Source organism: Citrus sinensis, chromosome 5 (assembly GCF_022201045.2).
Source record: "Citrus sinensis cultivar Valencia sweet orange chromosome 5, DVS_A1.0, whole genome shotgun sequence".
Lineage (NCBI taxonomy): Eukaryota > Viridiplantae > Streptophyta > Magnoliopsida > Sapindales > Rutaceae > Citrus > Citrus sinensis.
In genome coordinates this window covers 26,179,952-26,201,831 of record NC_068560.1, presented here as the reverse complement: position 1 = coordinate 26,201,831, position 21,880 = coordinate 26,179,952, and the positions used below count along the sequence as shown (strand labels likewise).

Here is a 21,880-nt window from a genome sequence, read left to right as displayed (position 1 = left end):
TGGCTTTATTAAGAGGAAAAACTTTAGTTTATAGATCAACATCAGCCAAAAAGGAAAGAAAAGAAAAATTAAAATTGACTAAAGTACTGCAATTTATGTGATAAATACATTTTAGATAAAGATAGATTTCATTTTGTGGGGATATCAAAAGCATTATCGAACTCCATTCTTATCTTCGTAATTCTTATACAAAACCAAACTCATTGGAAAGCTCCCTCGCTTATTTATTATGTGTTCGCAAGTAAATTGGCTCAAACGGCTACGGAATCTAACCAATGAGATAGTGACAGAGTTTGAGATTACCATGTGAAGACCTGGCCCATGTGGACTCATTGTACCTTCCCCATTGGTTCACGCAAATCTTCCATTAAATCTGATGGTTCCGTTAAAAACTACAACAAAAAGCAACAAACACAATCATTATATCTTGTATTTTTTGTTTTTCTCTTTTAACACCAAATTCATAACCGGGCCTGTTCATCTGTACCTACTTACTCATTGTGCAAACTTTATTGGGATCTGGTCTCCTTTTCTTTCTCAAAATACGCAAAAGTGGCCACATTTTTTGAATAATTAATGCCCATCTGACCTAACAGACGAATTCTGTCTGGTCTTGAAATTTGAGTTGCAGTCGAATCTTGAGTCTAAAACCCTGATCTTGAAATGGGCATCTGATATTTCAATCTGGGTATTTTTTATTTTTGCTAAAACACAAGTTTTTTTTCTTTTAAGCCACTTTGTGTAAAGCTCTGATTTTCATACGGAAAATTTTCGTTTTTATTATGTAAGTACCACCGATTCCAATATGTGACGTTGGCGGTGATCTTTTTTGTTTTGGTTTCTTGTTGAGCTTCACATGGCTCATTCACTGCAAAAAGGGCGTTGTAGTAGAGGTGTTTACCGGCTGGTTTTGTTTTTGGTTGGTGCGGTTTTGGTTGGCTACAATGTTGGGCCACCATTTCATGCGCGCATAAAGAAGAATTCATCAGTCGTTCCTGCTTCATGTCCTTGTTTCTGCGAGTGCTCTTCAGAACTTGGCCTTGCCTTGCCACTAGGTGAGTGTGAACTTGCATTAAGTGTTAAAACTATCCCAAAAATGGTAACTTTTGGTGGTTTGCATATTTGGGTTTGTTAAGGAAAAGATTTGATTTTTAAGAGGTTTAGTGGAGCTTCTTTTAGAAACTTTTTTTTGGGGGGGGGGGGGGGGGTGTGTATGGAAGTGGAATATCAGTTGGTTTGTTTGCGTGGTCTGTTTTATCATTGTGTTCTTCAAGTAAGTTCAATGATCGTTCACATTGATTTTGCTTTCTTGACTGATCTTTGTGCATCCTCAGTCTCTGATTTTAGTATCCGATTGGTTCTGTTACACTCTTGGATCCACGTGTTGCCACATTTCATAATTGTTGTTACAATGGTGTCATGAAGTGAATGAGAAATGAGAAGTCATGATAATTGAATAGCTTTTTGTTTCGACTATAAAGTGCAAGTCTGTATGGAGTGAGTTCAGTATGATTTAATTATCTAGAAACTCTAGGTTACTACCGACAGTTTATCTAACAGTCATTTACTGTGCTGCTAGTTAACTTCTTGTTTTGCAATTTTCACACTGAGAAAAGCCTTCATGCTGGTTATGGAATTAATTATGCTTAGCGTTGAGGGCTGTGACTGACCTTTAAGCAGATACTTGTATTTCACAGTTTTGTTCTGTTGAAAATATACATTTTTAGTTTCTAGAACATGGTTCTGTTATTTAATCTTCTTTCACTTTTATATTTCTTGCAGGACCTAACAATGACTCATTCACAGGTCTGTTTATCTGTCTTGCATCTCTTTTACTGTCTGTTACTGTTTGTGCTCCATGCAAATTGGATGTAGTGGTACTATGGTTCTGGCAATTTAGTCCTTGAAAACAGGGAACTTTGCAGCCCTCAGAAGAAAATATGTTATAATAATGTGTTTGTCGGTATGGAAAGTAATGTCATTTATGTATAACTTAATAGGTGTCACCGTATGTAGAATTCAAATTAAGGCAATAAAGAAGGCCAGAAGGGTGAATATCTAAAGGGAGATGACGATTATAATTTTTCCCCTCATGAAACTTAAGGGGCTTATTTTTTTCCTCTTAATTATCAAATCATTTTCTTTTTTATTTGCACAGACTGCGGTAAACATGATCCAGAATTGAGTGCAGAAATGGAGAAGGATACTGTAGCATTGCTCTCAGAGGAGCTTGCATTACAAAAAAGTGTAGCCAATGAAACCCTGCAACGGTCTAAGGAAGTGATAATGGATGCTAGGAAAGCCTCTTCCCACTACCAAAGAGAAGCAGAGAAATGCACTGCAGGCATTGAAACATGTGAAGAGGCAAGGGAGAGGGCTGAAAAGGATCTTGGGGAGGAAAGCAGACTCTCGGCATTGTGGGAGAAACGAGCTAGAGAACATGGATGGAAAGACGATAGCTAAACTTACATTCGAAGAGGAGACACTTTTTATGATTCTTTTGGTTCATTTTAGGCTCTTTTCGATACTTGATGGCAATATAGTTTGTAGAAACTAGTTACAAATCTCTCTTGTGAATACAAATGCAGTAACATTCTTTTATAAAATACTATTGCATGTTAATTACCAAACATGTCTGCCTTTCTGTTGGCCTTAACTACTTAGATCTGATATAATTTAGATACTATTCTGAGATAATTTCGATACTATTCTAACCCTGGACTGGAATTCGGTAACATCCAAATTCCCATCTACTCTGTTCAATATGTCACACAAATCTCAAATTGTGCTTCTGTTCCAAATATTCTTCAGACACTGGAAAGCACTATCATTTATTACCCAAAAAAAAAATTACAAAAGGCATGCCACGATACCCACATTACAAATTCAATGCTTTCGTAAAAATGGAAAATGTATGGTATTTATAGAAGAAACTTCTCTGTGTATCTCTTCCTTCCATAGATTGAATGTCAATTAATTGAGCAAGCTGGGAGCTCTTACTGAATCTTTCAACGTTTAGATCCTGTGAGAGAGCATGTAATGGTTGTGTGTATGATATAATATCATGAATCATGCGGGTCAGTGGGAGTAGCGAGGAAGCTAGTTTAATCAAGTTAAATATAAACTGTCCAAGACCGCAAATCCAGCTGCTACCCCTCCTTCATTTGAAGAAGCAACTTTCGTCCGCATCAAATAACCACTTTGTTCATTCATGATCACCTTCTCCTTGATCCTGCAGATTCCAATTTGAGAATGTGAGTGCTTTCCAAAGAAAAATTGGTGACCGAGGTGCAATGCATTAGGTAGCGGCAGTTCATTAGTCAAATTGTGTTTACATCTATAAATCTTTAGGTGCATGATTTATGTACCTTAAGTAAGCACCATATATCCCAAGTTCAGATATGGCATGATCCTTATGACAAATGCCATCACGCATCAAAAATGTGAGGGATACACTAGGAAATATCCTTTGCATAAGGATGTAAGCAGCATCTTCGTCAGTCCCATCCTTTTTCAATCTAAGAAGGGTTTCCTTCACATCTTCACCGTAAATATTGTTCCCTGAATTGAGATGATCAAACAGTCTTCATAAATCGTGAATTGGAATATGAATAGTATTTAATATTAGTAGTAACAAAAGGAGCAAAATTAAAAAATATTAGGACCTCCGCCTTCTCTTTGGGGCTTCATGACATATAGCTCTGGGTTTTCAATTGCTTTGCTGACAATCTCAGAATCATCCAAACTCCACAATCCTGCGAAGCATTTACGTACTTTGGCAATATCCTCTTTATTGTCAAGGAACCTGCTCACAAGCAAAAAGCTAAAGTAAATGAAGTTTTTTCTCTCTTTAAAACTTAGAAATTCCCTCAGACCCCTTTGCAAGGGAAAGATGACCTTTGTCAAGATGTAGATGCAAACATGTTTTGATTCATCATTATCAGTATTAAGCCATTCAAGATCCACATGATTGGCCAGAAGCAGAAGGCTCATACTTTTAACAACAAACCTTCGTGGACAATTTTGGCTTAACAAGAAGTATCCAATAATGGCTACCACACAATTTACATAATCGAGCTATATTTGCAGTGTAGCATTGTAAGCCTACTCCACAGGCCATCAGTATTTATCATTTTGAAAGTTAGTTCCAACAACAAAGCACAAGATTCACAAATAAAAAAGTGAGCACTGAAGCCACGACACAGGCCACATTATTACCTCTCAAGTACATTGGGTTTCGCAAGTTCTTGTTGAATTTTCTTGGTGCCTGCCAAATGATAAGATATTGATGGACACTTGACAGCAGAAGACTGCTCCATTAGTAATCTAGCTCTCCATTCCTATGAACAAGAAGAGTATTGAAAAATCACATACTTGGCAACACAATGCACTGTCAAGTTTTATTTGTGGTATACATACCCAATAAAAGAGAAAATAGCACGATGAATGACAGTGGTTGTAGATAGATAGGAACTGTTTGCATGATGTTCATTTAAAATAATTAGGAGTTAGGATATCTAGTTCATAGAAACAGATACATGCAAACATGAGAACATATCCATTAGATTTTCTCAGCGAAAACTAGTGAACCATTCATGATCTTAGAAGAGCCAATAGCTGGTAAATGAAGCTAGATTATTCCACCATACTGAAACTGGAATGTTTGTCATATTACGTAATACGTCAAGTAAGATTTACCAAGCCTACCACACATACACTTATATGCGCCACTGCCTGACTATAATCACCCAAAACTTTGATATGTACACTGACATTTTTAACTAGGTGAACCTCCACCAGTTAACATTAAATTTCTTCTAAAAGATTAGAAAGTCTGTAACTGGCAGGAAAATAGCAAACTTGCTTACTGATTCTGAAGGATAATCAGTTGGTGCATACCCAGCTCTAAAATAAACAACTGCAATTACTTGGCCACCTCTGCAAGTGCACAGCTTTTTGATATCAGAATCAGAAACAAAACATATTTAATATAGATAAAAATTGAAGTTCAATGCCGAAGAGTTACACAAGAAGTGTTCCATCAGGGAGTAGTTCCCCTTCTGCATCAATTTCAGCCAATGTCTTCCGAATAGTTGTAACATTATGTGTGTTATTAAGCTAAGGAGAGATTTAGAAACAAGGACTGCAGAAAGTATTCTAAATTAAAAAGACTATTTGAAAAGTACAATCCGAAAAGATAGATTATTTTTGTTATTTGCATAGAGCCCTGTTTTTCCCTCTTAGGCACAGGCATTTCCTGCATGGGCGTCTTATATTTAAAAGAAAAGGATATCTTTCCTTCAGTACAGAACTAAGCCAATGTTGGTCATACATATTATGTTCTTCACTCTGAACCACAACCAGAACCAAAGCCCTGCACCAAAATATTCCATGTTACTAAAGACTAAAATGGCTTCTCTAGAAGCAGCAGAACAAAAGTTAAAAAGATCCCCTTCTATTTCAAGTCTAACCTAGCATTATTATACTCAGTCCAAGCTTTAGCCATAGCCTCTGCAAACTGAATGACAGCAGAGTTGCCAGGGACCTTTTTTGAATCTAATCCGAGGCGTTCCCCATAGTGAATGATTAAGCTTCTGCAACATTATCAGACAAGGCCAAGAAAATTCTTGCTAACTAGATGAATTGGTTGAATAAAACAGGAAACTAATCTAGTCATTAGTGGATCTTGGATAGACAAAAAGTACAGAGACACACCTGTGAAGCTCACTGACAAGACAGCTGAGGCCAGAGAATGAAGATGAAATTGTGTTAACCTCTATTTGGAGGAGCGATTTAGTTTGTTCATCAAGCATATAATCCGAACGATGTAAACCCAAGCGTATGTCCTGTTTAAGCAATGGAACATGAGTATTATATTCTCATCACCATGCAACAAAAAGTTACCTAATTCTGCTTTACACCAACAGAGCTACAGAAGCAAAATAGGGAAAATGAAATGAAATCAGAGCAATATTAAAACTACACAATCTAATGGAAAATTAGCTCATTTATATGGTACAACGACTGAAATGAATCTCTCAAAAAATTGCAAAAATGTGTGGCACATTCCCTACAGATAAATACCGACCTCTTTCTTATTGAGTTCTAGCATCTTTGAATGAATATCCAGGAGCCTAGAGGTAAAAGGATCCACTTTCTTTGTTCTGCAATGTGAAAAGCAGACAAATTTAATTTACACACATCTCTAATCTTTTTTATCATATAAGAGAAAATTGCATGCACCAAAACAAAGGTCAGAGTGCAAGCAATACATATACAGGAAGAATCCAAAGAAATATTCTGAAGATAATCAAATTAAGTTTAGAAGACGCAAATGGTGAGGTGCTCAAAATATGCCAGAGTTGAGAATAAAAAATTGTGGGGAGTATACTGTGGAAGCTGCAATTCTGGCACTAAAGGGTATAGCGTAGCTACCACTGTATGTTACATATTTGTCAAAACCGAGGATAAATTTATAAAGCCAGTAAAGAACAAGACACAGCTCATATGCATATTACTCATTCATATGAGCTCACACAAAATATCTGAAGTGTAATTATTAATAATTGCTAAAAATGAGAAGAGACTAAACATCATATGCTTTATGATTTACAATAAGGCTAGTGCGTGATATGAAAGGAATGCAGACAACAAAGAAAATGTTCTGTTTTATTACCCTAAACGATTTGTATTTCATAAATAGCATAATAAAATTATAAGAGAGCAAAGTACCTGGATAGAGACTCCTGTAGAAATTTTCCATCCAAACTGACACGGTCGACGAGTTCATTGAAAATGGGGGCTAACTCACATGCCTCTCTGAAATGACTTTCAGGGAATGACACAGGCAACAAGGCAAATGGGGCATGCACCAATCCAACACCAGGAACTTTCCCTGATCTCTATAATGTGAAAAAACAACAACAACAACATCAAATTCATGTACTAGTATTTCAACTCACAACTAAACATGATTATCACTGACAGTACAGTATCCCATTTTCATATCTCCTCTCATTCAACATTTACTGAGAATATCCAAGCTGAAAAAAATTACTCCAAAACCAGCACTTTGACAACAACTATCACTGTAATCCAATTTGGAAAGATAATATCAAAGAAATTCCATGAAAACAAAAAAAAAAATTAAATGTTTGCAGTGGTTGATCGCTTGGAAACAGAAGCACTTCAACTTTCTCTGATCCTTTAGCTTTTCTTCATCTTTTCACGGTTAAAAAAAAAAATCATAGAATTTTCCAACTGATCATAATATTGATTCAACAAATGAATTTTTTTAAAGCTTAACCTGCACACTCCTGTCACCAACAACAAGACCATGAAGGGAGCTCCACACGAGAGCGTCATAAACCATCTTTTGAACCAAATCTTGATCAACACTCTGCAAATTCAAAGCCTCTTTGGTTGCAATTCCCTGTCGAGTCTCCATCTCTTTCACTCTGCCACACTTCAAATTTCCAATTCTTGAATGCAAACCACAAATTGAGAACTGGGTTATGGCAAATAATGAAACTCTTCGATAATGGGTGTTAAAGATCCTATCTTTATCAGTAGGATAGAAAGAAAAATTTGATTTTTGCTTTGTATCACAAGTAAAGGTGGCCAGACGAAACGATTGGTGATTTTGATGAGTGGGACTGCAAAGAGAGAGGGAAGAATAGCGAACACCCATTTTGACCCATTTTAGTTTTTTTCTCATGAGAGGCTCTTAAGGAAACCAATGCATTATGCAATTGAGCATTTTGATTAGAATTGGTGAAATATTTTAGTCATATTTGATGCTTTACTTTATTATTATTATTATTATTATTCTATTCTTATCAATTTCATTCATTCACCAACTAAAGTTGGTTGATTATTCTATTCGTATCAATTGCAGATAATCTTTATTCAAGTTTCATGAAAAATATAATTGGAGTTTTCTTTAACATACATCAGTGATAATGATTCATAAACCACGTCAATGGTTTTCTGTAAAACAAAATATAATGAAAGATAACTACTGGAGTAAGAACCAAATGTGTTTAAACACTGTAAAATGTTATTGAAGAGTGTATTTTATTCTACTCCGCCGAGATGGCTTACTTCATACAACAAGTTATCATATTTAAAATTTTAAATTTTAATGAATTTCCATGTAAAGGAAACTGGCCGTAAAACATAGACATAAAATTCCATTTAATAAAATGTAAATGAACGAATAAATCTAGCAACCTCGTGGTTGCAGCATCAAGCCTATAAAGCAATCACTTTTGACTACTTACATTAATAGCAATGAAGAAAATTTTAGCTAGATCCTTAAATCATTCATGCAGCATTTGCACGACTAAGAAGGCTTTCGCTTTGGCTGTCTGAATTGTTGTCTACATCTGAAGCCACCTTTAAAATTGATTTCAAAGGTTTTGAATCATCCGGCACTTCTTGCTCTTTCTTCTTTTTGCTCTTCTTCTTGCTTATCTTGATTGTCTCTATATTTTCATTTATGCTAACCATTTTCTTTGGAGCTTTTGATTGAGAAGCATCTGGTGGCAATGTTGCTTCCTTTTCTAGTTTCTTCTTCTCTTCAGATTGTGTAGGAGAAACTGTGGTAGAAGCACCAATGCGTTCGATTTCGGATGCCCCCTTGCCGCCTATGTCTTGTTCATTGCTAGAGGTCTTGGCTTGCTCACCTTCATGTGGTGGTGTTGCTTGAGCCATGGGTTGCACCATTTGGGTACTCTTAGAGCTGGCTTCATTGGATCCTGCTGGTGCCTGAGCTATCTGGCGAGGCATAGAACTGCTGGATATTATACTCTTGTGGGCGTGCCTTGCTAAAAATTTCATGAGGTTGTAGAGCCTACGGCAAATGTTAAGAGATTGGAATTGCTTTTCCCTTTGATCCATTTCTCAAGCGTATTATATTTTTCCTTTTGATGTGTGAATGTGAATGGAGCGGTTAAATCAATGTTAAGGCTGCTAAGAAGATGCCTTTCTTGGCAGAAGTTAATGCGCTGTGAGAATAAATTGACTAGGAAAGGTTTTGTTCTTTTCTTTGCTGCTTGACAGAACTGTAAAAGTTTTCTGGCAAACCAGCTTCTGTTTAGAGCAACAAGATTCTGTACGAAAACAAGAAGGGTAAAAAGATTTTTGAAATGGATTTTCTATGAAGGATTGTTGTATTGAGAAGAGCTTTTTCAATTTTCACTAACTTGGCATGGGTCACTTATCAAATTGAAGCAAATACCATCCAAGCCTATATAATGTCACCAGAGTTGCAGAAATTACACTTCTGTGGAGCACTGTGTTCAATCTCTCAGCTGAAGTAACAAGCCAACTAACACAACTAACTGCTAAGTAATTAGCTAAACTGAGCAAAACAAAGGGCAGTTGAGCAAAACAAAAATAAAAATAGACAAAAAGAATAGAAATAAAACTTAAAAAGAAATAAAGAGCGATTTTTATCTCTGGATTCTTAGCTTCTGTTACAACATCAAACCTTTATTGTTAGGTAAATTGCTAAAATTATCCATAAACTTTTCATCTATAAGATATAATATTTAAGATTTCCCAAATCTAATGTTTTCAATATTTACAGGATAATCTCTCCAACATTATATCTATATTTTTCCTCAAAATAAAAATGCACGGCCACAACTTTGAGATCATCTGTTGATGCAGTTATTCTCGCCCAAAAATGAACTGCATTACGGAAGGTAATTAAAATGGAGAATACGAAGCTGAGATAACTTATTACGCTGAATTCTGATCTCGACTGATTAAAAAACACAAGGAAAATTTTTTTATTTTATAGGGACTCAATAAATTACAAAAATAAGATACAAAATTGGGCAACAAAACATAACATTGTACTTGGGTCATCAGCATGACAGAATTATTGTCCACTCAAAGGATCACCAGACTAGATTTTAATCCGCCCACACAGCCGCCAGTAAGCCCCAGGATGAAAGAGAGATTTTTCAAAAACCCAGATGTCTCGGACAAGAACCTGAGAAGCATGTAAACCATCAGTTAATGCTGTAAGTGGATGAAAAATATATGTTAGTATTACTGTAAGATGATGAAAAATAAGCCAAAGGGCAAATTAGATTCAAATTAGCGAATTGTAAATTACTAGACTAATCATTAATGTGTTAGCGCGCTTGCAGAGGAATCAAGAGAACAGAAGTTAAAAATGTCAGGGTAAGAAACTTAGTGAATAAAGCATCAGACTTAAAAGTGGAAACAATGTATTCCAAATATCCATCACAACATGGATTGTTGTCCTAAAAGTTGTGCAAAAATTCTTGGATCTTTCTAATCCAACATCACAAGAAAAACATTTACACAGAACAAAGGAAAAACTTGTTGAACTTTTGATGCCTGTATTGCTGTTTACTCATAAACAAAAAATGCTATATACAGTACATTTGAATAGAATTTTGTAAGCAACCATGAAAAAGGAAAACACTACCTCCTTAGTTTTATCTCCGGCAACAGTGACACCTTTTGAATCATATGCTTCAAACTTCTGCAGAGTACAAGAGGTACACAATTTGCCTAGTTCTCAACAAATGGATATTCAACAAAAAGCAAAAGAAATAATTACGGTCAAATGTAACCAGAAATTCCGGTGTACACAATAAATAAACCATCACTAGCTCCCAAACAAAAAAGAAGAAAGTGTGCAATGCATAAATCAATACGTAGCAAATGCTATGTACAGTGTGATAACTTGATTTTCCAAAGATGTCTAAATGCATAAAGATATCTATGATATGGTGAATATAAAAAATACATAGCATTATAATACTAAATAAACATATTAATAGAAGATGAAGATTATGAAAACTCAAATTATGGGACCTAAATCCTAGCTTTGTTTAATTTTCCCTTCAAATTTCACTCTATAACCAGTCACTTAGCAACAGGCCTCCACCACTTTTGAAAAACAATAAAAATCAGAACCCTTCATTTAACCAGTCAATTTTACGCAGCCTGAACTATAATTTGAATGGGACAAGCCCATTTGGGCACTTGATTGCCATTAAAAAGAATTTAAGATACAATTAAATAAGAAAGAATATTAATTAATATGGACAGTGCACCTGCTTCGCCAAAAACTCGAGCGTAAGCTGTACGAAAACTTTATTGAGGTCATTTCGATCAACACCAATCTGTAAATGATAAAAGAAAAGAAGGTTTTAACTCATAAAAGTAAAGGGATGCATTATTGTCTCAGTTCAAAGAAACTGGCTTATAATTTTAAAAATTGAAAATAACACTTGCCAGCCGAGCACGCAGTGTTCGCATCTTTATAATTGGTTCAATCAATTCCCAATTAACTGAACTCCACATGGATTCTCTTTGTTTAATTTCGTTCTTAAGTGCCTGTTATTAGACAACCGTAGTTAGTGACTCAGAAGTTAAACAATATGCTATGTAAAATTTGGGTGGAAGCTAACATTCTAAGTAGCAAATTTTCAAAATGGGACTCTTTTAAAAAAAAAACAGAAAAGAAAAAAAGAGCAAAAAAATAGAATAGAAGCATACAGAATACATTTTCTCCGTAACAGCTTTCCTTAATGATGTTTTGTCACCATTTGCCATCAAAGTGTTTATCTGGAAAAGAAACACATTCATCATCATGCACAGAGAAAATCCAATATCGATTCCAAAAAAAAAAAAAAAAATCGTATCACATCACCAGAATGCTAATAAAGATAAAAAGGAAAGGTACAGCATTAGACTCACGGGAAACAATTTGTTCTATATTTTCTGGTTTTGGAAGAATACATAAAATAGAAAAGTTTATACAATTCCATCATTTAAACAGAGTTGAATCCTTGACTTTCTTCTGCCAGACAAAGCCTCACTAATGAGGTCAATTTGTATTAATTAAGAACAAAGGAAATTTACCTCTAGGAATGTATAAATTTTTCATGTAGTTACATGAATGACAATTCCATTATAGACTTTGTTCACCAAAATAAATAAATAAAAAAAGGGTTTTTGCTCTCAAATTTGATTCTGTACCATGCAACCTTTACAAACAAATAGACATCCCTAATCTCTAGAAAAAGGAGACAATATTACAAAACATACCTCCTTATACAAGTCTACAGCCTCTGTGTAGAATTTCTGTTTTGAATAACCAGATTTCCTCAACTTTGCAATCACATAGGCACTTTTGAGCTGCAAATTAAAATTTGGACACACAAATAAACTTGACAGTAGTGATGTCAAAAGTGTCACCGAGTTGAGTTCCTCGAGGACACAAGTCGTACATGCATCAATGAGTGACTCAACAGATAACCTTAAGATTAATATAAACACCAAATAAAGTAGAGACATAAATAACTCAAGGCAACTACCAAAATATTTGAAGCCCAACAGGACACACATGACATCAGAAGAGGAGGTGAAGGATCAGCTTCAATTTCTCTCTCTTTTTTGGGTCATAAAATTCAATTCTTATACAAACCAATTGAGGAACTGAAAAGAGAAAGGGTGAGAGGAGGGCAATAGAGCATTCTGGTTTGAGGTGCCAACCATTGCATAATTATAGAAGACAAAGAAATGGATTGAACAAGAATTTATGACAAATTATAGGCAGAACATAAGAACTTCACCTCTAGAATGATATCATCTTTCGTTCTTCTCCAGCCATCTCTTGTGAACCATCTGTTACAAAACAACAAACAATCTATCAGGGACAAGGACAGAAACATATAATAGATTCTTCAGAATAACTAGAAAAGGTAAGTGAATAAAGAATGACACCAGCCTACAGAGTCTAAAATTTTCCTACAGAAAAATTAGCGAATTTGACTAGTTTTCCCTACTGTTTCTCCAGAATAATACAGTATAAGCTTTTTATTTCCTCTTACCATGTCCATAAGAAGTGGAGAATAGAAGATTTGGAAATGCAAAACGAGGAGTGAGTATGCTGTCCAAACTGATAGAATCCTTAGCAGCAGCATTTCTAAAATCGTATCTCAACTCTCAAGATTAATTAAAAGGACTATTTTTCCCTTCAACCAAAATGGACGTTAATTTGAAAAAGTTTCACGATATATGAGAGAAATTTTGAATCCTCAAAGATAAGCAATGCACATAAAAGCTACACATAGCTGATGAGAAATTTCTCAAAATACTGCCAACTAATTTAAAGGATTATTCTAGTCACTCCTATCTGGTGAAATAATTTTTTTTTAAAAACATAAGCTTGGGAAACCAAATTTAAAACTCACTTGAAATCCAACTAACCTCCGCCAAAATGGGATAGCTTCACGAGGTGCATAAGGCTCATAGATGAATCCAGGGCTCGAAATGGACACTTTAAGGGCACCCTGCTTAAGAAAGCATTTGCTTGTGATTAAAATTCACCATGTTTGACAGAAGCAAAAAAGTGACAAGGAGAAAAGTTCACTTATTTACATATCAAGGTAAAGATAACACACCATCTGCCGTGCTTGTGCAGGCGCTTTTGGTTGTGCAGTTGCAAACCTTTTTTCATTCAAATAGATCAGTGATTTGGGAGCCTAACATAAGGAAAAAGCAATACAACGTTTTAAATATCTTTAAATTTGAACATTCAAAACAGACATCAGCCCAGACTCTAGAGATACAATCATAAACTAACAGTAAAACCCAATCACTCTAATATGTATTTTCACAGAAAGTTACCAATGAAGAACGGAGTGTCATTGTGCTTCCATGGGTCCAGGGAAGAGCGCCGTGGTCCTTACATAAGCAAGAGGAAATATTCTGGCTGTAAATTTCAGGAACTGCCCATACAGAATGTCATATGAATGATGGAAAGGCTTGTGCATCAAATCATTTAGAAAAAACATGCATGAAAGTAACAATAATGAAGAGCAATTCAGGTAGTAAGTCATTGTTTAAAATTACCAATTGAAACACCACCTGAATAACTTCTTGGGCTCCCAAGCCTACAGACATGAACTTTACATGAAAATGACTTCAACTAAATGAAAAAAATTTCAACTTCAATATGCAAACACATTTACTCTATACTCAAAGAAAACGGACGATGTCACACAAATATATGAATAGTATCAAATGCGTTGAACAATGAGCCAAATGAGAAAGTGGGTCCTTCCTAAAAACAATAAAGAGAAAAGTTTTATACTCAAAATCAGAACTTTCTTGCATTTTCCGCGGAACCAAACAGATATTACTCAAAAATTAAGGTCACTTACAGATACGCAGATTCTGAAACCCCAACCGTTCTATTCAGAGCATGATTCTGTAATCTTCTTAAAAATGCCATTTTTTATTTCTTTTGTGACAAAAGAAATAAGAATTCAAACCCCTACGTAATGATCAATGATTATTATCTCATTCAGATCATGAGAGCAAGAGAGAGAGGTTTTGTTGAATTAAAGGGTTTTAGGAGGAAGCATGGGGAGGCATGCCGCAACATTTAAGTCGATGCAGTGTTCTATAATTTTAGTAATATACGACATGTTGCTCTATTATCATGAACATACACGACATATCCGTAGATAAAGATATAATGGAATGGCATGTCGGAATAATATACTTTTTTTCATCAACATCGTGATTATTTTATGACCTATTACTCCTTTCTAGTTGTCTTATATGTCCTGTCAACTACCCATTATGAATAAGGATGACATGTCGGGGATAAAAAGATATTCTCACCTTATCTCCCGGTAAGATCATTTAAGGTATGATAACTGTAATCCAAAGCATGATAATTTTAATCCACAGCCAGTGGCGGACCTAAACGTGAAGCCCGGTCTAGTCCAGAAAAAACCGTTTATACCCCTTATTTTTTCATTAATTTAGTAAAATAATAAAATTTTTATTTTATTTTCATATATATCCCTAACTTAATTACCTTTATGTTTTCATCAATTTAGTATAACAATAGAGTTTTTATTTTATATTCAAATACGTCCCTAACTAATTACTTTTATTTTTATATCAATTTAGTATAACAATAAGGTTTCTATATTATATTCAAATAGGTCTCTACCGAATTACCCTTATATTTTCATCAATTTAGTATAACAATAGAGTTTTTATTTTATATTTAAATATGTCCTAACTCAATTACCCTTATGTTTTCATCAATTTTTTTTACAAAAATAGAGTTTTTATTTTATTTATAAATATGTCCCTAATTCAATTATATTATTTTCAATTGAATTTAGTTTATTATTGAAACCTTGACTAATAATACTTTTATAATTTGAAAGGATAGATAAATTTTTAACTGTTTAATTTATTAAGTCTGGTAATTTGGTACTTCACTTCAAACATAAAAGTTTTACTTGTAATTTTTAATTGATTGTAATTTCATGTATTGATCTATTTTAATTTGAAATTCTTAATTGATTTTTTAATCCTTATATAATTACATGTTATTATAGGTTGCAATGTCAGATTCTATAATTGAAAAATAGTATTTTCATATTTGAGTTGCCTTATATTTTCTACTCTTTTTTATAATTATTTTCATATATAGTACATATTTAGAGTGATAAGATTTTTGGTATTCCTTCTTATTTAATGTACTTATTTTTATATATAAATTTTTATGTTTCCTTCAAAATATAAATTTTAAAATTTAGCCTGGAATAATATTAAGTTTTGGGTCCACCTCTGTCCACAGCAACAACATAATCTTGGCCGGTAAACATTTCCAGCAAATAGAAACATAGAATTTTTGTCAGTATATATATATATATATAGGGTAAATGAGAAGTAAAAGAGCAAGCAATGAATCATACAAGCTGCTTCCTGCTTCCATAGAAGCAATGCGTAAAGACACTGCAGGGCTGCAGCCATTGCTAGCTACAAATAAATTTTTTTATAGCAATATAGATTTAAAGGAATTTCTCTGCAAAATTTATACATGAGAGAAGAAAATGTTCTGCTAATTACAAAAACTCTCACTTCACCAAAATTGTAAAATTAATTAAACAAATTAAAAATTATTGACGTTTCTTCATGGATTTTATAATATTACATCCACCAAGAGGGTGGGGGGTTAGGTCGGACTTCTACATATAAATAAATTAATCAATGAAAGAACATAATAAGGGAGATATAAACCAAAACCTCCCAAGAAAAGCAAATAACTTAGTGAACCAATAAAACCAATTCAAATCAAGATAATTAATGCCGAATGTATGGAATTCCAAGAGTATCCAAATGAAGAATGCCTGATAAACCGGTTGGAAGATCACGAAGATTAAAAAATCGTTGACAGGTCTGATGAGTACTAGTCCAATTGGCCATAAAATCAGCAATAGATGTAGCTTCTCAAAAAACATGTATGATAATAATAGATGAGCTAGAATCCAATGCCTGAGCACGCCCAACGAGGTAAGTAAAATCCCATCGCACAAAACTACTTGAATTAGCCCAAGAAAATACAGTGGATGAATCATATTCTACCTCAAGATTAGAAAAACAAAGTTGAGCAGCAAGATTTAAACCCTCTAACATAGCCATTAATTCAACAAAAAGAATAGATTAGTGCCCTAAAAAGAAACCAAAAGCGGCTAATATCGTGCCTTGATGATATCGCAAAACACCATCAGTAGCAGTCATGTATGGGTTTCCCTTAGAATAACCATCCATACTCAACTTCACCACCCCTGGTGGCAGTTTCATCCAAGAAACCAATCGAGGTGGTCTACGGGGAGACATGATAATCCTCAATCCCTCCCCAATCTGAGTGTCCAAAATGCCTTTCAACTGAGATGTCTTGAAACCAAACGTGTCACTAACTAGCCTAATATCCAAGAGCACTATAAAAATAACAGTGTTCATATTAAAGGCAACTGAATCGTATCCGAGAGTGTTTCGAGCCTTCCAAACATGTCATAGAATGAAAGATGGGAGAATGACTCGAATATATTTTAAAGGATAGTAACACCATCGCCAGTGACTAAGCAAAGCATGAGGAGAAAAAAAAGGGAGACATAAACGACCAATCATTGCGTAAAACTGCCGCCAAACCTGCTGCCACTGGGCAATCCAAAAATAAGTGTTTGACAATTTCAACATCCCGATTACAAAGACACCGATAAACTATGTGAAAACCCCTAAAGCACAAAGCATCATCCGTGGCCAATAAACCATTCAATAAACGTCACAAGGAAAAAGAAACCCGCGAAGGAATATGTTGTTGCCAAATTAAAAAAAAAAAAAGACCTCATTTTAGCTACGGGACCCACGTACAAATTCCCAGTTACTCCTTAGAGAAAAATTCCCATCCCTAGATATAACCTAACAGAGTATATCTAACCCAGTACCAGAAATAAGTACTAACACAATTTGTTCAACAGCTGAAGATTGCAATATTGATAAAAGCTTCCCCTTGTCCCAATCCACACCACACTAAAAAGAAGATATTGGGGCCATAGAAGCTGCTGAAGGATTAAAATGAAAGAGAGGCATAAAGTCAAGCCAGCAATCATACCAAAAACTACTATCACCCGATCTAACCAACCAACGAATATAAGGTTCAGCAATGCAATGAATAGAGCATAATCTTCTCTACAGAGGAGAGGCAGGATAGCGAAATTGAACCATACTTGAATGCTCAATTTTACAGTATTTAGATTTCATGAAAGAAGCCCAAAGCGAGTATTGGTCTCGAAACCGCCACCATAGCTTCATCTCGAAACCATCGGCCAAATTAGAAAAGGAACAGACTCCAAGACCACCCTCCGCCATTGGAAAACAGACAGATGGCCATCTGCACCAACGAATGCGCCATCAAGAATCAATATCACTCCATAAGAATCTGGTAAATAACCTCTCAAGGATCTAAATGACCGTAGCAGGTGGCCGCAGGACATGAAAAAGATGAAGCGACATAGATGAAAGCACATGCCGAATGAGTACTAACTTAACTCCGAAAGAGAGTAGCCGATATGCCCACCCAGAAATCCTTCCCCTGAACATCGATAAATATGATAATATTGCAACTAAATGGTTAACCTTCTGATTCAAGAAGCTTCATCAACTGCATCTGTTGGACTACTAGGCACAAACGGCACGAACCCACGTCCACCAAACACTGGTCTCATGAATTTGACATCAACTTTTCTCCAAAAGTAATGAACTGTTGTTGGATAACTTATAAGCAGCCTTAAGCCGCTGGCCCTAGGGACTGCTTGTTGGTTGCTGCCTTGATCAGTGTTTTCGCCGTTTTCCAGGAGCAGGATTCTCAAGTCTTCTAGACTTTGCATATGAGTTGCATCCGTGTCCAGTGTCTTTGTGTGTCGCAGCAGAACTGCTTCGATCAATGGCTTTGTTATGGAACCGAATAACTGTTAGGCAACATTAAATGTCGTGCTGATTTTTGGTGTATAACAAGGAGAAATGCACATAAAATTTCTAGCAGCATACCACTGTGCTGAACAGAACAACAATTATGGTGCATGTTGTTTGGGAGAGATACTGTTTGGGATAAATATGTCGACGAGACCAGGAATGACGAGCAGATATCTGATGGCAGAGCTCTGCGAACCGGTGTGTTCCATAAAAGCCTGGCACGCGGAGGAACAGGAGCAGAAATATCCTGCTCGTCCACGATGTTGTCATCCGCGAGGCCAATTCCCTATAAAAGGTAGACGGCCATTCCGGCTAGAGGTCGATGGGCGAGGAGACCCGGTCGACGGCAGTTGGCAAGACATGCTCTCCAGCCCGAGAATCTAGGCACGACATCCACGCTTTCTCCTGAGCCGTGGCGTAACACGCAAGATCTCACAGAACCACGACATCCACGCTTTCTCCTGAGCCGTGGCGTAACACGCAAGATCTCACAGAACCACGACAGCCACGCTTTCCCCTGAATCGTGGCGTAACACGCAAGATCTCACAGAACCACGACAGCCACGCTTTCCCCTGAACCGTGGCGTAACACGCAAGATCCCCCGTTTGCCCATACCGCAGCAGTCAGAGCCCCAGACCGCCTCGAAAAAGGCGGAAAACTGGGATTCAGAGGGAGCCTATAAAAAGGTAGCCAACGAAGGTAAAAGGGTGAGCATTTTCAAGATAAAAGAGGAAACCACAAAAAAGCCATAAGACCTGTGGCATACGTTCCCCGAACCTTCATATCTTACTTGAGCGTCGGAGGGTTTGCGCCGGGAGAACAACCGGCGTACTCTGACTTGTCTGTGTGTGCAGGGACATCTGGAGAAGAAGCATTACTAGGAGACCTCCTGGTCGTGGTAAAGTTGATCGAGCAAGGATCCTGGTCGTAGAACGAGGAGAACCGGAATCTCGCATCAACAAGTTGTATCTGTATTTGGCGGTATCGGATCGGGCCGCCAGTTCTGTTCTGGTGAGAGAGGAAGAAGGAGTTCAGTATCCGATATACTACACCAGCAAGGCCCTGCTCGACGCGGAGACCAGATACCCACCGTTGGAGAAATGGGCACTTGCCCTTGTGGTTGCTGCTCGGAAGTTGAGGCCATATTTCCAAGCATTCCCGGTCTCGGTAATAACAAACCAGCCATTGCGTCAAACTCTGCACAAGCCAGATGCCTCTGGTCGACTCGTCAAGTGGGCTGTGGAGCTGAGCGAGTTCGACATAGACTATAAACCCCGCGCAGCGATAAAGGCCCAGGCAATGGCCGATTTCGTAGCTGAATTCACAGAGCCCGAAACATGCTTAGGTCAACAAGATGCAGTTATAGGCAATGACGAAACTCAAGTATGGCAGATGTCTGTAGATGGGTCATCAGGGGAGCGGGGTTCAGGAGCAGGGATCGTCCTGGAAGGCCCAGAGGGAGAGGAGATCTCTTATGCTGTAAAGTTGGAATTTGCAGCCACAAATAACCAGGCAAAGTACGAAGCCTTGATAGCAGGCCTGGAATTGGCTAGGGCCGTGAAAGCAGACAGAGTTAAGATCAGAACTGATTCCCAGCTGGTTGCGAATCATGTCAGTGAAAGATTCCAACCAAGAGAGGAGAAGATGGAACAGTACCTGAAGATAGTCAGGCAGATGATGGGGAAGTTCGAAGCAGTGGAGGTGGTACAAATCCCCAGGGAGCAGAATAGTCGAGCAGACATTTTGGCTAGGATGGCAGCAGTAGCCGACCCAAAAATGCCAAAGTCGGTCCCTCTAGAAATGAAGTCCACCCCAAGCATCGAGCAGAATTTGGGGGTGTTGCGGATAGAACAAAAATGCTCGTGGAGGGACCCGATAGTTTCATACCTTAGAGACGGGGTATTACCACCACATAAGCTGCGAGCTCGGAAGATTAGAGCTCAGGCCTCGAGATACACGATGATCGATGGGGTACTGTATCGGCGAGGATACACGTTACCGTTCCTTCGGTGTTTGGATGACGACGACGCGGATTACGTGCTGAGAGAAGTACATGAAGGAATTTGTGGAAATCATTCTGGCGGGAGGTCCCTGGCCCACAAGGTCCTAAGGCAGGGATATTTCTGGCCGACAATGCACCAGGATGCGCAAAAGAAAACCAGGGGTTGTGCAAGCTGCCAGAGTTTTGCAAGTTTCTCCAACCAACCACCAGAGAAGCTCACCTCTATGGCCTCCCCTTGGCCATTTGCTCAATGGGGAATTGATCTGATCGGCCCATTGCCAAAAGGACGAGGAGCAGCAACACATGCGATAGTTGCTATAGATTACTTCACGAAGTGGATAGAGGTGGAAGCCTTTAGCAGGATCACGGAGAAGAAAACAACAGACTTCGTGTGGAGAAACCTGGTCTGTCGATACGGGATCCCTTATGCCTTGGTAACGGATAATGGCAGGCAGTTCGATAATCACAGCTTCAGGGATTTCTGCCAGAACCTCGGGATAGAGCTGAAGTATTGCTCGCCTACTCACCCTCAATCGAATGGACAAGTAGAAGCCGCCAACAAGACGATCAAGAGGCTTCTGAAAACCAGGCTTGGTGCAAAAAAGGGTGCGTGGGTTGACGAGCTGTCAGGTGTGCTATGGGCATACAGAACAACCCACAAAACCGCAACGGGGGAGACACCGTTCGCTTTGGCTTTCGGACACGAAGCGGTCGTGCCGGCCGAGATAGGAACGACCACACACCGGACAGATCATTTCAATGAGCAGGAGAACGACGAGCAGATATGTTTGAATCTTGATCTGCTGACGGAAAAGAGGGAGCAAGCAGCCGAGCGATCAGTCACTTACCAACAGAGGGTTGCTCGGTACTATAACCAGAAGGTGAACATACGGCAATTTAGGGTCGGAGACTGGGTACTGAGAAGAGTGAATCAGAGCACCAAAGATTCCACTCAAGGAGTGCTGGGACCGAATTGGGAAGGGCCATATAGAGTCAAGCAGATAGCGGGACCCGGAGTTTACAGGCTGGTTCGCGCGGACGGCCACGAGGTGAAACGCCCATGGAACGCAGCACACCTCCGAAAATACTTCCAGTAAGATTTGCTCACATTTGAGAGCTATTTCTGCTCAGGCTCATTATCGCTTATCTTTTACGCTTTATGTCCCAAACAATTTTATGTAAGTCGAATCCTGCCATTAATGAAGCAATTTTACGCTTGAAACCAAGAAATTATCCAAGGCATGCAAAGGCTCGCCAAGTCTCAAAGCCTGTCTTATGGCGAGACAGAAGCCAAGCATGCCAGGATCTGCTCGGCCACGAGAAGGCAGCAGAATCCCAACCTTTGAAGAATCCAAGGCATGCGAAGGCTCGCCAAGTCTCAAAGCCTGTCTTATGGCGAGACAGAAGCCAAGCATGCCAGGATCTGCTCGGCCACGAGAAGGCAGCAGAATCCCAACCTTTGAAGAATCCAAGGCATGCAAAGGCTCGCCAAGTCTCAAAGCCTGTCTTATGGCGAGACAGAAGCCAAGCATGCCAGG

The 21,880-nt window shown here is 37.7% G+C and overlaps 3 protein-coding genes across 7 annotated transcripts; 1 reads left to right on the top strand and 2 right to left on the bottom strand.

The window, feature by feature from the left end:
* Positions 1–249: 249 nt before the first annotated feature.
* Positions 250–2,630, top strand: LOC102626470 (uncharacterized). Of its 2 annotated transcripts, XM_006471815.4 has the most exons (3): positions 396–1,055; positions 1,783–1,806; positions 2,159–2,630. In XM_006471815.4, exons 1-3 carry the CDS (start codon positions 857–859, stop codon positions 2,461–2,463), a joined length of 528 nt encoding a protein of 175 aa, XP_006471878.2. In that variant the 5' UTR covers positions 396–856; the 3' UTR covers positions 2,464–2,630. The 2 variants fall into 2 exon arrangements, with proteins under 2 accessions (XP_024951529.2, XP_006471878.2); XM_025095761.2 differs by lacking the exon at positions 1,783–1,806 and having other exon boundaries at positions 250–1,055.
* Positions 2,631–2,776: 146 nt separating this feature from the next.
* LOC102626171 (glutathione synthetase, chloroplastic) lies at positions 2,777–7,874 on the bottom strand. Its single transcript, XM_006471814.3, has 12 exons — positions 7,307–7,874; positions 6,733–6,902; positions 6,089–6,164; positions 5,716–5,846; positions 5,472–5,594; positions 5,294–5,374; positions 5,027–5,107; positions 4,869–4,938; positions 4,219–4,340; positions 3,666–3,805; positions 3,369–3,561; positions 2,777–3,232 (listed from the first exon to the last, which is right to left on the bottom strand). Exons 1-12 carry the CDS (start codon positions 7,715–7,717, stop codon positions 3,109–3,111), a joined length of 1,722 nt encoding a protein of 573 aa, XP_006471877.2. The 5' UTR covers positions 7,718–7,874; the 3' UTR covers positions 2,777–3,108.
* A 1,896-nt stretch (positions 7,875–9,770) lies between these two features.
* On the bottom strand, positions 9,771–14,448 carry LOC102626770 (uncharacterized). Of its 4 annotated transcripts, none has more exons than XM_052440575.1 (12): positions 14,220–14,448; positions 13,924–13,949; positions 13,684–13,784; positions 13,458–13,538; positions 13,264–13,346; positions 12,627–12,678; positions 12,100–12,189; positions 11,548–11,616; positions 11,284–11,385; positions 11,103–11,171; positions 10,469–10,554; positions 9,771–10,003 (listed from the first exon to the last, which is right to left on the bottom strand). In XM_052440575.1, the coding sequence occupies exons 1-12, from the start codon at positions 14,288–14,290 to the stop codon at positions 9,901–9,903; spliced, it is 933 nt and encodes a 310-aa protein (XP_052296535.1). In that variant the 5' UTR covers positions 14,291–14,448; the 3' UTR covers positions 9,771–9,900. The 4 variants fall into 4 exon arrangements, with proteins under 4 accessions (XP_052296535.1, XP_006471879.2, XP_006471881.2 ...); XM_006471816.4 differs by having other exon boundaries at positions 13,909–13,949; positions 14,220–14,446; XM_006471818.4 differs by having other exon boundaries at positions 10,469–10,525; positions 13,909–13,949; positions 14,220–14,443.
* Positions 14,449–21,880: the final 7,432 nt, after the last annotated feature.

Coding starts and splice junctions, on each gene's coding strand:
- LOC102626470 (XM_006471815.4), top strand. CDS start 857: ATGGCTCATTCACTGCAAAAAGGGCGTTGTAGTAGAGGTGTTTACCGG. Junction 1,056..1,782: donor TGGCCTTGCCTTGCCACTAG/GTGAGTGTGAAC, acceptor TATTTCTTGCAG/GACCTAACAATGACTCATTC. Junction 1,807..2,158: donor TAACAATGACTCATTCACAG/GTCTGTTTATCT, acceptor TTATTTGCACAG/ACTGCGGTAAACATGATCCA.
- LOC102626171 (XM_006471814.3), bottom strand. CDS start 7,717: ATGAGAAAAAAACTAAAATGGGTCAAAATGGGTGTTCGCTATTCTTCC. Junction 5,375..5,471: donor ACTGAGTATAATAATGCTAG/GTTAGACTTGAA, acceptor ATTTTGGTGCAG/GGCTTTGGTTCTGGTTGTGG. Junction 3,806..4,218: donor AAACCCAATGTACTTGAGAG/GTAATAATGTGG, acceptor GCTTGTGAGCAG/GTTCCTTGACAATAAAGAGG.
- LOC102626770 (XM_006471816.4), bottom strand. CDS start 14,290: ATGGCATTTTTAAGAAGATTACAGAATCATGCTCTGAATAGAACGGTT. Junction 13,539..13,683: donor TGACACTCCGTTCTTCATTG/GTAACTTTCTGT, acceptor TCCTTATGTTAG/GCTCCCAAATCACTGATCTA. Junction 12,190..12,626: donor AAGATGATATCATTCTAGAG/GTGAAGTTCTTA, acceptor TTTAATTTGCAG/CTCAAAAGTGCCTATGTGAT.